The sequence below is a fragment of the Athene cunicularia genome (genome assembly GCF_003259725.1).
Source record: "Athene cunicularia isolate RWA chromosome 10 unlocalized genomic scaffold, athCun1 chr10_part1, whole genome shotgun sequence".
In the NCBI taxonomy this organism is placed as follows: domain Eukaryota; kingdom Metazoa; phylum Chordata; class Aves; order Strigiformes; family Strigidae; genus Athene; species Athene cunicularia.
The window spans coordinates 1,551,499-1,567,075 of NW_020799112.1; the positions used below are offsets into that span (position 1 = coordinate 1,551,499).

The 15,577-nt window shown below is 47.3% G+C and overlaps 1 protein-coding gene across 1 annotated transcript in view; it reads right to left on the reverse strand.

The window, feature by feature from the left end:
- Positions 1-8,301: 8,301 nt before the first annotated feature.
- Positions 8,302-15,577, reverse strand: part of HCN4 (hyperpolarization activated cyclic nucleotide gated potassium channel 4) — a 103,297-nt gene continuing 96,021 nt past the window's right edge. Inside the window, exon 8 of the mRNA XM_026856356.1 lies at positions 8,302-10,024. Coding sequence (XP_026712157.1) covers positions 8,460-10,024 — 1,565 coding nt within the window. The 3' untranslated portion in view covers positions 8,302-8,459. The remainder of the gene's footprint in view (positions 10,025-15,577) is intronic.

The window sequence follows — 15,577 nt, forward strand, 5'->3', positions numbered from 1 at the left end:
TCCTACAAAGGGCCTAGCATTTGCTCTCATTTTAACCTATCAAGCTGTTGTTTCTTTGTTAAAACAAAAGAGCATCTACCTCTTCTGTGAGACTTCAGTCAATGTCTTTTCTAATCAGGTGGCTGCTAAAAGGTGGACTTGAGCAGAACAGTCACTGCTGGTGATGAGGGTCAGCAGGTAGCTAGAGGCTGAAAGGCAGCTGTTCACAATGCCTTCTTAAAAGAAAATCAATCTACTCTCCTGCAACTGTAAGTGGCAGGACCAAGTTAGGATTTTCTTCCCTTAATTTGCCAATAGTAGATGGCATCATATTCAGCTCCATTAAAACCAGAGCCTAAAGTCAAATTGGGGCTTAGGCACAGACTCTGTGTGCTGGAATTAGTGAGACAAAATGTCTGATGCCTCTGCAAGTAACATGACAAAACCAATGTGCATATATTCGTGTGTTAAAATTCATCCCCTTTTTCTCAACAGGGAGAAAGCGGGCAGTGGGGGATTTGTCCGAAGACACCTTGCCAATGCAGCCCGCAGTGCCCTTGGGGCGGGGCCAGGGACACTGGCAGGGCCCCAGCCCTGTGCTGGCTCTGGTGACAGACCAGCCCTGGGCAGCCCAGCCCCTCAGCTCCCCAGCAGCTCTGCTGGGGTGCTGCTAACAGGGTCGTCGGGGAGGGTGGCACTGGTAGCAGACAGCAAGTAGAGGGTCATCCTGCACGTTCAGTGAGGCCTCCCAGGACAACACCTTAAAAAGAGAGAACACTTGGGACCTCAGACTTCAGCACTGATGGTCTGTTTCCAAACGCAGGTGATGCTCAGCTGTGACTTGGGGCCACAACACTGCTGTGTCCCAGGTTCTCCACTTGGTTCCCTCTTGCCAGAAAAGCAGTGTTCAGCCAAGCCTGCGCTTCTGCAGGGAGGGAGACAGTACTGCTCACAGTGTGCCAAAGCACCTTGACTTAATTTCTGCATATTTCTGAGTGTAGGTTTGAGCTTAGAAACCAAACTGGCTGCCAGTCACACCCTGGCTGAGGGGCCACATGCACACACAAAACCTGGCATCAAAACATGAGCATTTCTCCGTGTGGGGAAGGGGAGAAATGTGACCGAGGAACTGCATGACTGATGAAAAGCAGCTGCAAAACCACCTCTAACTCCTGAGGGCAAACCCAAAGTGCATCTTTCCCTGCCTTGCTTCTCTTTCCCACTACCAAGGGGAAACATTGAGCCCAGCTTTAGTTCAGTATCGGGACAGGGCAACGCACATCCCTATGCATAGGCCACCAGTCGGACACCTCAGCCAGGGATGGAGGGGTGGGATACTGTCTGCAAGGGGGTAATGGTGGATGGGGGGGGAGTCTATGGCATTAAAGTACCACCAGCAAAAACGGACTGCTTGTTTATGCTACTACAGCCTGGTTCCTTGGCCTCTACCCCCTGCAGCCACCACCCTGGTCTGGTTCTTCCACAGCATTGCCCCACTAGCCTGGCAGAGGAGGTCAGCACTGGAGCAGAGCATTGCCACTGGGTTCCCAGGGTCCTGGCCTGGGCTGGCCTCTTTCCTTCCATCTCCTGGGACTCACATAGTGCTGATGCTCCAGCTGAACCTCTCGGGGGCTTGGAGAGGTGGCTGCCACCCACCTGTGCTGGACAGAGAGAATTACCTTCAAGGGGCAAGATCCTGCCTCCTCAGGTGCTGAGCCCATGCTGGTGCCAGCAGCTGCTGTCTCTGGTTCACCAGCAGTGAAGCTCTAACTGTCCTTGCCTATGGGAAGCAGAAACTCATGGTCAACCTTTCAGCATCTCACTGCAAGGGCTGTCAAGTAGCCTGCCCCTCTCCTTTCCCTCCCTGGACTCCAGATCCCTCAGCCACAGGACTTTTCTCCCACCCTGGTGCCTCCCTGGGATCTATATTCCTGTTCCGTACCTTTGTCCCAGCGAGGGACATGGCCTGCTGGCAGAGATGGGCTGGGCTGGAAAGATTTCTGTGCACCCCATCACCTGTGCCCTCACCTTCCCCTCCCCTCACCATGTCTCCAGTCCCACAGGGAGTTTTTGGGGCCCATTCAGTCACTCATGTTCTCTGCGGTGACACGTGGTGTGATGGGCAGTTCTGGCCAGAGGTGGCTGCAGAGCAGCTCACGTGGGCAACCTGCTCCAGCTCTGGCAAGGGGTTGGAAAAGTCCTCTGCTGTCCTACAGGGGTGTGAGTAGTGAGATGTCACCTCTTTGCCTGGAATACACCAGTTTCTCCTGCTTCTGCCTGAAGGTGGAGGAGCAGCAGTGGGTGACCCTGCACAAGCCGTACCAGGCCTAGAGCAACTTTGCTTTTCACGCCCCGTGGTTTGCACACAAATGGGGGCACTGCCTTGTGTAAATCTTCCCTTCCACATCCCAAAGCGATCCTCTTCCACAAAATAACAGGGATGCAGAGTCTTGCTCACACGGTTTGCAGCTCATCCACTGCCGTACCAGTGCCTTGAGTGGGCAGGTACGAGATTGGCCCCTGAGGCTGGGTGGAGTGAATGAGTCAAAGGTGTCACTGGTGTCTGATTTTCTTTAGTTTAAATAAAGTATACACTGTAATGTATTAATTTCATTGAAGTGGTGGTTCCTGACTTACTAATGTTGCCCCTAGCAAGGAGGAGAAAGGTGCAAATCTCTTTTCCTTTTGGGCACTCACCAGAGTACCTTGTAGGGCACCTGTTGCCTCCTCTGAGCTCACCAGTCCTGTGCCCAGTGTTACAAGATCCCTGAATTTGCAGAGGAGATAAAAGAAGAACTCAGCCAGGGCATGCACAGCACCATCCCCAGTGCCAGGCTTCCTGGAACCACATTAGAGATGTCGCAGGGTCTCTCTTACAATGGTTGTGACTGGAGGACAGCGCTGAGTGGTCCTGCCAGGCTGCTGCCCAAATAGCACTCCACCATTTTGTGCTCAATGAACCTCATCCCCTTGCTGGGCCAAACAGCTCAGGGAGTTTGCAAGGAGGAAGAAAAGCCTCATTTCCAAGAGCTCATTTCCTCCCCAGCTTCTAACCACAGCACCAGCATCACTTTCCTTCCTGTCCCAGGCTGGCTGGTGCAGGGCATCCAACAATCCCAGTGCCTGTGGGAAAACATTGCCAGGAATGGGTCTGTTCTATCATCTCCAACACCTCAAAGTCTCTCATGGTGTCCAGGAGGTATGACTTTGGGAGCCCCTGCCTCTCTCCCATAACCAGAGACTGTTTGCTGTTCTCCAGGAGGGAGGGTGAGTGAGGTGGGCAGCTAGTCTGGGACAGTTTCCCAAGACAAGGCTGCAATTCCCACGAACAGCCCTAGCCAGAGTGTGCCTGGGGAAAGGAGATGGTGATCCTGCCTTTTTCCCCACTACAAATCCCCACACCAGAGGGCTGGGTCTTCACAAGGCACTGCAGGGGAGGTAGTAGTGACTAGGAGGCGGAGAAACCACTCTGTTGATAGGAGGGTGACTTGGCTCTGCCGTCTGAACAGTTTGTTCCTGACAGCCGGTGTGCAAGTATAAGAAATCCCAGTGCAGTCTTAAGTCCTTTCAATATGATAAGGAGGCATCAACACATATGCTAAACTAGTCAAGCCCTTCCAAGTGTGTTTTTCTACAGCCGATGGGGCTTCTTCTGGCTTTTCCAGAGAGTGGACCCTGAGATTTACTTTGATTGTGGAAAAATCTGGCTGTGCCATCCTGATCCATGATGGCCCAGAGCAGAGATGTGGCTACTAGCTGGGTTGAAATGCTCTGGGTGAGGTAAAGATCAGCCTCCATTAGCTAAGCCGTGTCACTGACTCCTCTGGTATCATGCTTGTCATGAGGACAAGGTTATTGTGTTCCTGTGATCTGCTCTGCCCTCAGGAAGGGCCCGACATCCCCCCGATGTACTCCTGCCCGTCCTTCTGCAACTTCTGCAGTGGGGCTGCGTCTTGAATCCCTGCTAGCTGTTCGTGGACAACAAAAGGCAGGATTCACAGGGAAGTTTAAGAGCTCAAAACTTGAATTTTGTTTTAGTCTAGCATGAAAACCTTGAAAGTTTACAAATCTTCTGTGAAATAGAATTCTAAAAGAAATTTTTGATTGGGCAGGACTGACTCATAATCCCAGTTTCCTCTGTAACAGTAATGGCAAGTAAAATAAAAAAAGCCTGGCACAGACATTCATTTTGAAAGGCAAAACAAATATTTTACTGCCTGAACTTCCCTTACCGAAAATCCAGGACAACTGACCTGCCAGGGCAGAGCCATCTGGTTTCAAGGGAATGGCATTTTCTGATTCAAAGGTTTGGTTTACTCCTTCCTCACTAGTTCTGCTCATTTACAGCCAAAGTCAGAGAATTCATGGAGGGAGACCAACAGGATCTTCCATTTTCCTATAGCATCAGAAGCAGGAGGGAAGAGAAAGGGAATGTCCTGCTTGGACAAAGCCTGTCCTGTGCTGTCAGGGGGAGTGTGTGTCCGTCTCTGCATCCTTCTCTGCAAAATGCTAATTTCATTCATGGCCCTGGGGCTCCCATTTTTCTTTTTTGCCATCTCTGGCATTGGGAGTCCTGGTAAAGAAGGTCCTGGACCTTGTTCTCAGCTCAGCAGGACAGATACACTGTTAATGTGTTAGCAAAGTCAAGTCTTTCACTAGGCAAAGTGTCAGAGGGCTAAATGCAACAGCTGGATGAGAAGGTACAAAGAAAACGAGATTTCAGAGAAGGAAAAATGAATGTGAGGCACTGTATGGAGGTGAGGCTCTTGATATGAATTGGTTGGAGAGAGAGCAGGGAGGACGGTATCTAGCTACATCTCACTGCCACAGGCTGTAGGACACACTCCAGCAGCTGGGCTGCTCTGCCCTACCTTCCCTTTGCTACGAAGAAAGGGCACAAAGCTATACAGCTCCTGTGTGAGCTACTGACCCAAATCATCAATTACATGCATACTCCCCAGAGTGGGTTCGGACAAAGACTCAAAGAGGGTATCACAGGAGTGAAATGAAAGCTAAGAGCTGAGGCTAGTTTTACCTTCCTAAAATACATCAGGTCCTGACCTTGGCATCATCATCCAGCTTAGTCTGTGATCTTGAAACGGCTACTTTCTGTCTTTCATTTTTTGTCCATTTTCTGTGATAGTCCCTATTCCAAGTTGTTAATGTCTGCATCCTGTGGTAGGGCTCCTTAGGCTCATCTCTGAGGATCACAAAGTCAGCCAGAGTTCCCATGTCTGCCATTAATGTGAAGGATTTTCATACACACATTTGCAAAATATCTACCAGATTTCTCCTTTGTACTGTTAAAAATTCAAGTGTAAGCAAAAGTTTTAAACTTTTACTGTCAGTGGCTTAATACAGACTTCCTACAAGAACATGTGAGGTGGAGATGTGGCAGCACTACTACAGCTCTAACGACATCAGGAAAATATAGACAGGAATTGAGACAAACCCCTGCATCTTCTCTGTTCAACAGGAAAGAGAAGGCTAAAATGCCACCTGAGGCTTTTTTCTTCTTGAAACCTTATGTTGCATGAAGTTCAACATTTAAAGCAGACAGCAACTCAGGGGGATGTTTTTTTCACATTTTTATTTACTAAGGTTTTATTGTGTGTTTTATATTGCAAACCCCACCCCTAGAACTCTTCCCTCCCTTCCCCCCAAAATAAAACAAAAAATAACAATAATAATAAATATAGTTCCACCTACTGAGACAAGCCTAGTGTTGACTGAGGTCCAGTCAGAATAACTCAATATTGGCTACTGCACTGCTAAGAACTGGAAAATCAAACCATATCCCCGTGAAAAACAAAGCAAAGGAACCCAACTGAAGAAGGATGTTCACCAGACTGGTGGATGGAACACACATCTACCAGAGACAGCCCTCAGGGTGTTTCTGTGCACCTCCATTTGTCTGAGTGTCCACAGGGGTTGTTGAGATTCAAGTACCAATGCAGCAGTCACAGGACAGTCATCCACGAGGGCTTGGCATGGCTGGGCTGAAGACCTTTCCCACCTGCTTATACGAGATACCCAGACCCAAACAGCTTAGCTCCCAACCTCTTGAGGTGCTCGTTCTAGGGGCCCTCTAGCACATGGGGAAAAAAGACTGATAAAACAAATATAAAACTTAAAAGGATATTGTGAGTTTTCCTTATAGGAACTGCCTCATACCTATGAAAATATGAGAGGGTCTGTGAGTCTGCTTCGATTCCGTCAACTGATTCTGTTTCAAGATGAACCTGTACATATTTGGAAAAGCAGGATCTATATATTATAATTATCACCTGCCAATCAGTCCTACGTAAGGGTCAAAATTGACATGTATTTTAAAACTAGGAGAGATATATATATATATATATATAAATATGTGTGTGTGTGTGTGTGTGCATGTTTACACATGTGCATAAATAGACTACATATGTGTATAACTATACTGTATATATAAAAGCATGTGTGTATTTATAGATATATATATATAAAATCTATACACACACACACACACACACACATGCACCCCTCCCACCACACACACTCACACATATACAGTTGTATGTAACTAGTAGAAAAAACATTTCTAGAGTTCCCCTGATCCTTTAAGGAAGACCAAAGCTGATTACATCTGAATTCTGAGCCACCAAAGCACATTGAAGCAGGAGTGCCCAGGAGTGCTTGCAGCAACATTCAAGATACAGGCACATATCATGAGTTTTGCAAACAATTCGGTATAAAAAACAACTGTCAGCCAGTGTTTTAGGAGAGAGTTGGGGGGTGGGAGGAGGTAAGAGAGGGAGTTATATGGACCTGTATCATTATCGTGATAATAGCGCGTTTTTTGGTACTGCTGCATGAAGTCCTGCTTTCCCTCTGAGGGCTGGAAGGACCCCATGATAGCTGGAAACAGAGGGAGGCTGGACATGTGTTTCTAACAAGTGTTAGAATTGAGCACCTGACTCTTTACAGTGAGGTGGCCGGGGACACCTCTTGGCCTAAATAAAAACAAATGAGAAAGAAAGGATCAGAGTAAAAGAAAAGGAGACATTTGCTCTAGAGGTAAAGGCTGTAGCTTCTCAGTGCTGTGTGCACCCCATGGCCCCTCTACTGTCTGCATCCCACTTTGACTGCCTTAAATCAGGGGAGCCCAAAACATCCAGCTCAAGGTGTCTGTCAGGCCCCAGATGTGTCCAGTGACGCTGCAACTGCAGGGCGAGACCAAAGCCAGTCAGGTGCAGGCTGTTATTGCTGGTGAAATCAAGAAAACTATTTCAATTCCCCCATGAGAGGAAAAGGTCGGACCATGGCTGGCCAAATTTCTGGTCTTATCTGGTTTAATGGGATAAACATAGTTGCAAATCTGGAGGATTCTTGGCTGGGAACCAGTATTGCCCTCAGTGCCTCAAAGCTCAAACGCCCCTGGGTTGAGGAAGAGGGCTGGGGTGACTGCACCCCACTTTTCAATCTTTTTCTACCCATTTCTCTTCAAAGTGGTCAGCCCATGGACACTGAGACATTAAAAGGGAGAGGGAAAGTTAAACTGCTGCCTGTTTCTTCATCCCTCCCCTTGCCAGGAAGGCAGCACACACACCTTCCAAACCATGGAGATGTTGAAACTTGGGCTCTTTTGCTGGCTGGGGCCAGCTGCCTGGTCCCACAGCCCACATCCACGATGCCTACGGAGAGAATATTCACTGCCTTCCTTGTGACTTGCAAGGGACTGCTTCTTGTTCCCACTAGAGCATCAGTGGAATAAGAAAAAGACAAGCATCTGAAGTTAGGCCCGTCCATCTCCTGTCACCTTTACCTTCTTCAGATGGAGTCCAAACAAAAACAGCCCTTCTGAAATCCCCGGAGGGGACTGCATCGGTGAAACTCACCCCTCTTCTGGCTTCCTCTGCAACCTGCTGAACACAAGAGAAAGCCTGGGAGGAAATGCCATCCAAGTTCCCCCCATAACTAGTTGCTGCAGGCCAGGTTCACAGCTGGTGCAAAGCAATGCGAAGCTGAGGCCAACCACAGCTGTTCTAGAAACACCAGCTACAGGCCTGACCTGATGTTCCCTTTTATGGCCCACACCAACCTTGGATCTTTGTCTCAACAGGAAAACCTTTTTTGGTGGCTTCTATGGCTGATCGTTCATATGCTCCAGCTCAGGTACACAACTTGTCTGTGCGTTACCTCGTCGGATTAAATTTGCTCATATCCTTTTGTTCCATGTATGAAAATATTCTATAAAATCAAGTGACCAAAAATCTATAGCTCTAAGAATACCTGGTTATCTTCTTTTTTTGTTGTTTTTTGTTTGTTTGTGTCTCTGTGTGTGTGTGTGTGTGTGTGTGGTTTTTGTTTGTTTCTAATCACAGTTAAACCTAAACAAAAGATATGGAGAAAAAAGGGGGGGAAGAAAAGGAAAAAATGACTCGTGAAAGTCTAATCAGGAACTGAATTGCACGGCTGACATAACCAGCTCTCAGAAGGAGTCCTCACAAATTGGAGGGCAGTTTGGATCTGACAGGTTCCAGATCCCCTGTGAGCACTATGGATTCTTTCCGCCCACCAGCAGTCAGAGAAGCGGCGCCTGCAGCGCTGGCCCCAAACACCAGCGGATGTGGTAAAGAACCTGAGGACATCTGACGGGGTAAAGTCACACGCCCGGGAATTGAGCTACAAGGCTTCCCAAGAAGTCCAGTCCCTCCACCAGGAAAAGGAGAGAAGCTGGAAACAGATTCTCTAGAGGAATGAGGAGAACTTTGGCTCAGTGTCTGAGCCAGCTCCTGGGGCAAAGATGGCTGGGAAGCAGAAATCAACTTGATGTCCTGGTTGAGCCGTCCCGGCGGCACAGGCGGCGTGCTCTTGGACTGCAGGATCTGCGGAGGTGGGCTGGCGGTCTGAGGCAGGAGCAGAGAACCGTGAGAGCCTGAGGCCCCGGAAGGGCCACACTGAAAAGTTCTTGTTGCCACTGGGCTCTGACTGGGAGGACTAAGGCCAGAAGGGGTGTAACAGGGAGAGGCGACACCAGACTGCTGTAGTGGAGACATGGAGGCAAAAGGTGGCCGTTCCTGGTGGAGCTGGGCTATCGTTCCAGTTAAAGATCCTAATGCACTTGGATGTGTTTGGCACAGGCCTGAGGACGGCCCACCAGAGCCCTGCGCCAGCTGGCTTAGGCTGGAGGATGGAGAGTTGGAAGAAGGAGGGGATTGGAAGTGATTAATTCCCCCCAAAGTCCCACTGCCCGAGAGCTGCTGTAACTGTCCCCCCTGCAGTGGTCTTGTGGTGGGCTGGAACTGATTGAGAAGACTGGGGGGTGAGTTTGATGAGAGCTGGGTGAGTGATGCTGATGGGGAGCTAGTTGTGGCTTGCTGGAAGTGCCCAAATCCACTGCTGGAAATGGCTGGCGGCTGCTGCTGCTGCTGCATGGGCTGAGCTGTACCTAGGGGTGACCCGGAAGGTGCGTGCTGGAACTGGCTCAGTCCCACCGAGGATGCACCACTCAAACCCGGCTGGCTTGAGCCGCCCGGAGGGGATCCCACCTGGAACTGGCCTAAGCTGGTGGCAGCCGAGAATCCTGCGAGCTGCTGGATGTGGAAGGAAGAGGACGACGGGGTTTCTGCTCCTGGTGTATGCAGCTGGGATGGAGTACTGGAGGGAGAGCCAACGGCAGAAGGACCAGTCGACGGGATGAGAGACTGAAGCCTTTTCAGCTGTCTTGGAGTCTGGTTGGATTGCTGCCCCAAGGAACCCAGGACAGACACCGGAGGACGGAAGATGGCTGTCGGGAGGCGTGGGTGGTGTGTCAGAGCTATAGCGACAGAAGTGGTGGCTGCGGCAGCTTGCAGGGGTGCCTGGATCAGTGGGGTCCAGATGACAGGGGTGGGTGTGGATGCGGCAGCGGCAGCAGCAGCGGCGGCAGCCTGGACGTTGTGAGCACAGTGTGCCATCTCTCTGTCGTGCTGCACGATCTGCTGGATGATCTCATTCTCTTGGTAGTTGAAAACACCCGAATTGAGGTCATGCTGGACTTTATGCAGCAGAATGGAATTTTTCTTGCCTGTAGAGAAAGTGAAGAGAGAAAGAGTCATTCTGATATGTCAAAGCATAGGAGGCTTCCTCAAAGCTTCCTGCCAGACTTTCCTCGAACTGTTGGCACTGTCTCTCCTCCACTGTCGTTATGGGATCTGTGCACAGTTTCTGTGCTCCAGCAACAAGATGACAACAAACATCATGTCTTCTGCTTTCGTGGTATGATCAACAGACCTCAAGATCCCAGAAAGATATGCCCAACAGGACACATATTCTGAGGCAGTAAAGCCACTTTGGTAAATGTGGCAGACCTGGAGCAAAGCTTATGAATCTGGAAGATTTCCATTTTGCACCTCATAATCTGAACTCCCATTAGAAAAAGAGAATAAATCTAAAGGATGCAATTGTTTTTGTGTGTGTTTGCAAGGGAAAACCTCAAAAATATAAAACCAGTAAAGTCTCCTGAGTCTTCAGCTACTCTCCTTCAGCTTATGCATTTTCCTCATCTGTCTCATGCAACTTGTTCACTCTGGAGTGAAATATGTGGTTTTAGTTGAAAGTAATGTTCTCTATGAATAAGGAACAGAAGGACTTTTATGTGCTGGAAAAGCTCAGCTGGCCCAAGGAAGAGACCTCAGATGTGCTGCAGCTACCATCTTACCTGGCCATGGCCTTCTGGCCCCAGCTTTAAGGGAACTGCAGGCTAGCAAACATCACATTCCGGCTGGACTTCCTAGCCTGCAGCAAAATATTAGCTCAGCACTTTGCCTTTTCAATGGTCTGGAAAATGTGGCGTAATGAGTTTGTCTGGTCTGAGAGTGCACCTGGCACTGAAGGGATGCACTCTCCTGGACTGAAGGACAGAACCATTCAACGCAACAGGATGAGATGCTGCCAGCGATGCCCTTTCACCAGAGCACAAACGCCTTCTCAAAGCAGAGGCTTTCTGATGTACACAGGCTCTCTGCATAACAGCATTCATATCTCTGTTCTCATAACAGCATGCACATCAGTAACTGTGCCAGCACTGATTTATAAGGAGCTGGTATATGCTGATTGGAATGATTTTCTTACAAAATCACTGTGGATTAGATCCCTGTTCTTGCCTTTTCAAGGGTCCTCTATCCTGACAACATATGCCAGTTTGAACTGGCTTCCTTTTCACTTCTGAAGCTGTTTGGATTTGAAGGGTTCAGCCTACTAAATTGTGTGTGTGTGTGTGTGTGTGTGTGTGCGCCCTCGTCACATGTCTGTACACAGCTCAATTTGCAGCTGAAGCTCAGGGGTCGAGTGTAGAAGGGTCACCCCTGGATGAGGCGCCAGCCAGTTTGGATCAGATCAAAAGCTGTATTAACCCTCCTCCTGAACTAAATGTATCCTCAGGCCCTGCACCCATTACCAAACCTCTGCTCCGATTCAAATGTCATTTCTGCTGGTTCCTGTCTGATCACTTCTAGTTCCTGTCCAGGACCAGGGCAAACAGACAGCATCTGGCCACATGCTGCGGATTCACAGAGCATGAGGTAGTGGCAGGTATGGAATGGAGGCCTGGGTGTGGAAGGGCCCCTTCTTCTGCATTTTAACCCCCAAATCATGTTATGCTTTACAAATTAAAGGCTGGCAGCACAGCTCATGTCAATTAAGTTTCCTGCAAACAAGGGGTTGTGCATTAAACTTGTCTCCACACTTTTACAAAACAATGAATTTCAAGACAAGTCAACCGTTGGTATTATTGACTAAGACCACAGTATGGTATTTAATTTGTCCCATACAGCACTCCAGTTTAAACTGGCCAGAGTGGACTGCCATGTTGGGTAGTAGTTCCCAGTGAGATTCCAGAGGAATTTCCTTTCAATCTTATACCAGTCATATCTCAGATCTTTCTGTACAGATGTTGGTACACCTCTGTGCATAGATGACATCCAGATTGCTGTTTGGGTTTTTTAGTGTATGATGTATCTTTTGCAGCTGTAACAAATAAAAGAGTAAGAGTTTAAGGACACGCCTCTTACCCTAGCCTAATGTAAAATCCAACACCTGGCAGCAAAGAACTTGAATGACACTCTGAAGAGGGTACCTGGTATCCTGGTGTCCTAAAAAGTAACTCAAAAATGGTAGAGTCTTGGCTATAACTAGTTGAGTTCCGAATCTACCACCAGAAAAAAGTGAAATAATTATTGCACAAATAAGGAGGAAATTGTAAAGTAGAAGGGAGATACTAGTCACTACTGCATATAATGATGGGAAGACATACAGTATGATGTTTTAGTTCTAGTGTCTAGCTGCAAAGCTTGAAAAGGTACAGAAAATATCCACAAGAATCAGGCTTGAAAAACATCAGTAAGTACAAGGTATTCAGCTTCTCTCAGACAAGAGATGATTTGATACCAATTTATAGGGAACTTCACAGATGAAGGAAGCTGCTAAGAACCATTCCCTTCAGTTCCAGAATGACCCATGAGATACTGTGATTTTAGAAAGCCCATAAAGAAAAGAATGAGCAATCTAACTGTAATTGTAGCTAAGTACTGGAAGAACACACTGAGGGTTTTTCCTTTACTGTACTTTTCAAAATCAACCATTTATCTCTTTATAAAGGATGAGGTGTGGCTGTAGCAACAGAGTGCCATGCAGTAGTGTTAGGCGACTGTTGGGAGCGGGTGAAGCTTGCAATCTACAGCGGGCTGAACTACACTGTAAAACCAAATCACTAAACTGCTGATGGAGTTTTGATTCTGGATCTGCAACTGGTGCATTTGGGATGTGTCTGCTGTGGGTAGTGGTACGTTTGATATGGAATTCTGCTTATACGGGATGTTTAACAGGTTTGTGGTTTACCTACTGTTAATCACTCCCTCCCAAAAAAGCAGTAAGGCAGATGAACTGACCTTTCTTTTCTCACCTTGGAGAAAGATATCAGCCCTGGAAGAACAGAGTCCTGAAAGCAAACAGTGTTCTGAGCTGCTAATGTCATTACAGGGGCTGGAGAGCTTCTCTGCACTGGAAGTGGTGTGCAGGATATGTATATAACATGTTTTATCATATACTGGCCTGGAATAGACAGCACTGGATATGCCCCAAACAGACAGATCCTGGTCCTACCCGCGCTCATGCAGCCAGGCACACCAGAGGGAGCATGAATGTCACCGCTAAACTTAAGAGCATTTTCGCAGTGAACACAGTGAAAGAGAGTGAACGGCACAGGGGGTCACGCTGCGCGCACACACACACACACACACACACACACACACACACACACGGTAGTGTCCACCTGCTATCTACTAGAGTCACATACGTGCTCACAGACAGATAGATCCCCATCACAAAGAGCTGCTTAAACCAAACCAGAAATACTAACTGCTCCAAGTCTGGAGAGAAGGAACAACTTATCTAAACAAAACTGACAGGTGAGAGAGAACCTACCCAGCACACTTGAGTTAGAGGGATTCAGACTGCAGGTTTGTAATCATTCTCTTTCTGGAGTTGAAGGTACAAATCCCAGCATGGGGAATCTGTAGCTATCCTGCACAACTGCAAGGTCAGGACGTGGACGGGAGACGACATGCTGAGTTCAAAGCAGGCAGACAAAAAAGCCGCCTTACCACATTTGCTTTCTTGGTAACAGACTGTAACAAAAGCGTGCTGAGGAGGAATGGCTAGGGGTAGGAAAAGGAGAAACAGCAGATGTTGCTAGTGCAGCTCTCCAAAAAGCTTAATACCAGCAACTGCTCTGTGATTCCATCATTACACCTCATCTCACTCTTTTAATTCCATGTCACCTGTCTTTGGCTTCTGATTTGCTTGTCTGTGCTGAATAGCCTGCAATTTCCATTGCTGCCCTCAGTTCAGGTGAGAAGCCATAGCGATGTTAATCACAGCTGCATGGCTGAATTGAGGGGACTGATGTTTTCATAACCAGAGCTCTTGAAAACACAGAAAGAACTGAACAGCAGACTCTGGTCTCCTTGGCAGAGCACTAAATGGAGAACATGCTAACATTTTCCAAACATGCATACTATTTACTGGAAAATGGTTTGATCAAAGCTCCTTAAATTTGTGTCAAATTGATAAACTACTTCCAGCAAAAACCTTGCAGTTGCTATTTTTCTTTTTTTTACTTTTTAAAACAGAACATTTCAGTTTTCCTTTGAAATTACATTACACTTTATTTTTTTTCCTGAGCCCAGCTTGGATGTATCAACTGTTTAATTAGATCAGTTTTTTCTTTTCTGTTTTGCCAAAAACGTCTCAAATTTCTGCTCCAGAACATTTAAAAAATTTACTGAAAATATTCTTTCAGTTATTGGAGGAAAGAGGAATTTTTCAAAATCATTTTTCAAAATTGTAATTGGTTAGCAAACTGAAAAATTAATTGGCTCCACCATTCTAATTAACTGCATCATTTACATGATGTTTCCACACACCAATGTAAGTTTTATTAGTTGCTTCTGGAGTCAATCCTCCTTGCAACCAGCACCAGATGAGAACAGGCACACAGCAGAGTCCTGGTAGGACAAAGACATTTTCCTGGCAGGTTTGACTAAGGTCCTGCATGAGACATAAGCCAACGGTGGAACAAGGCTGTAGAGCAAGTTTGCTTGGGCTGGTGGTCCTGAGATTATTTCTCATCATCATCATCTTACTTATGAAACCGCTTCAGTTTCAAATTAATTTTTTCTGCTCTGGATTTAGTGTCGCGGCACCTGCCTCAAAAGGCGAGCGGAGAAGACAGCAATCAGAAGACTGAAAGGCTGATTAGATTGGTTCTGTGTAACCCTAATTGAAACAACCTTCTGCAGCTCACAGCGACACTTGCTGAACTGCAATAGAGTCCTGTGTTCTTGCTAAGCCAGTGAGAAGCTTCATTAGTAGAAAGGAAAAGTGACTCCTGTTTCCCTTCAATCTAATCATGGAAGCACGGAGGCTGTATGTACAGAATTTCTCCTTCTAAATTGTTTATCCCACATGAATTAAGGTGCTGAGCAAAGTCTAAGGTACTAAGATAAACAATCCATCTAAGCATTTCTTCTCAAACCCAAAAGCACTATACGAATTTACTGAGATGCCATGGAGCTGGCATAGGAGCCATCTGCAACCACCTCATGCACCAACTCCCCACTGTTACTTACTCTGAGGTAGCTCAAGGCTCCTTACCCTACTACAGAGGGGGAGAAGCTGCTTTGGGTTTCTGCAGGACAAGTGGTGTGTGACAACCTGAAGCAGGGAGGGCTGGGCGGCTCCCGAGCAGCCTCTGGGGCTGGATGTGCCCCTGAGCCAGATGGAGAGACAGTTCAACTGATGGAACTACAGAAGCACAGACAGGTAAAGGTCTTAAAACTAAAAGGTCTCCATGGCACAACTGACTTTTTTGTTATCTTTGTACAGCTTCTAACACAGTATGATTTTTTTCCCATTTTTCATCAATGGAGTGCTCCGGGTTCTAAAAACTCCCTATTTTCCTCACTGCAACAATAGGCTAAATACAGGGGGAAAAAAAGAAAGATATTTGCAGCCTAGAAGATGTTCATAGCAAAGCTACTGGTGCTTTGAAGTGGAATGGGGAATGTAAAATTATGGAAAC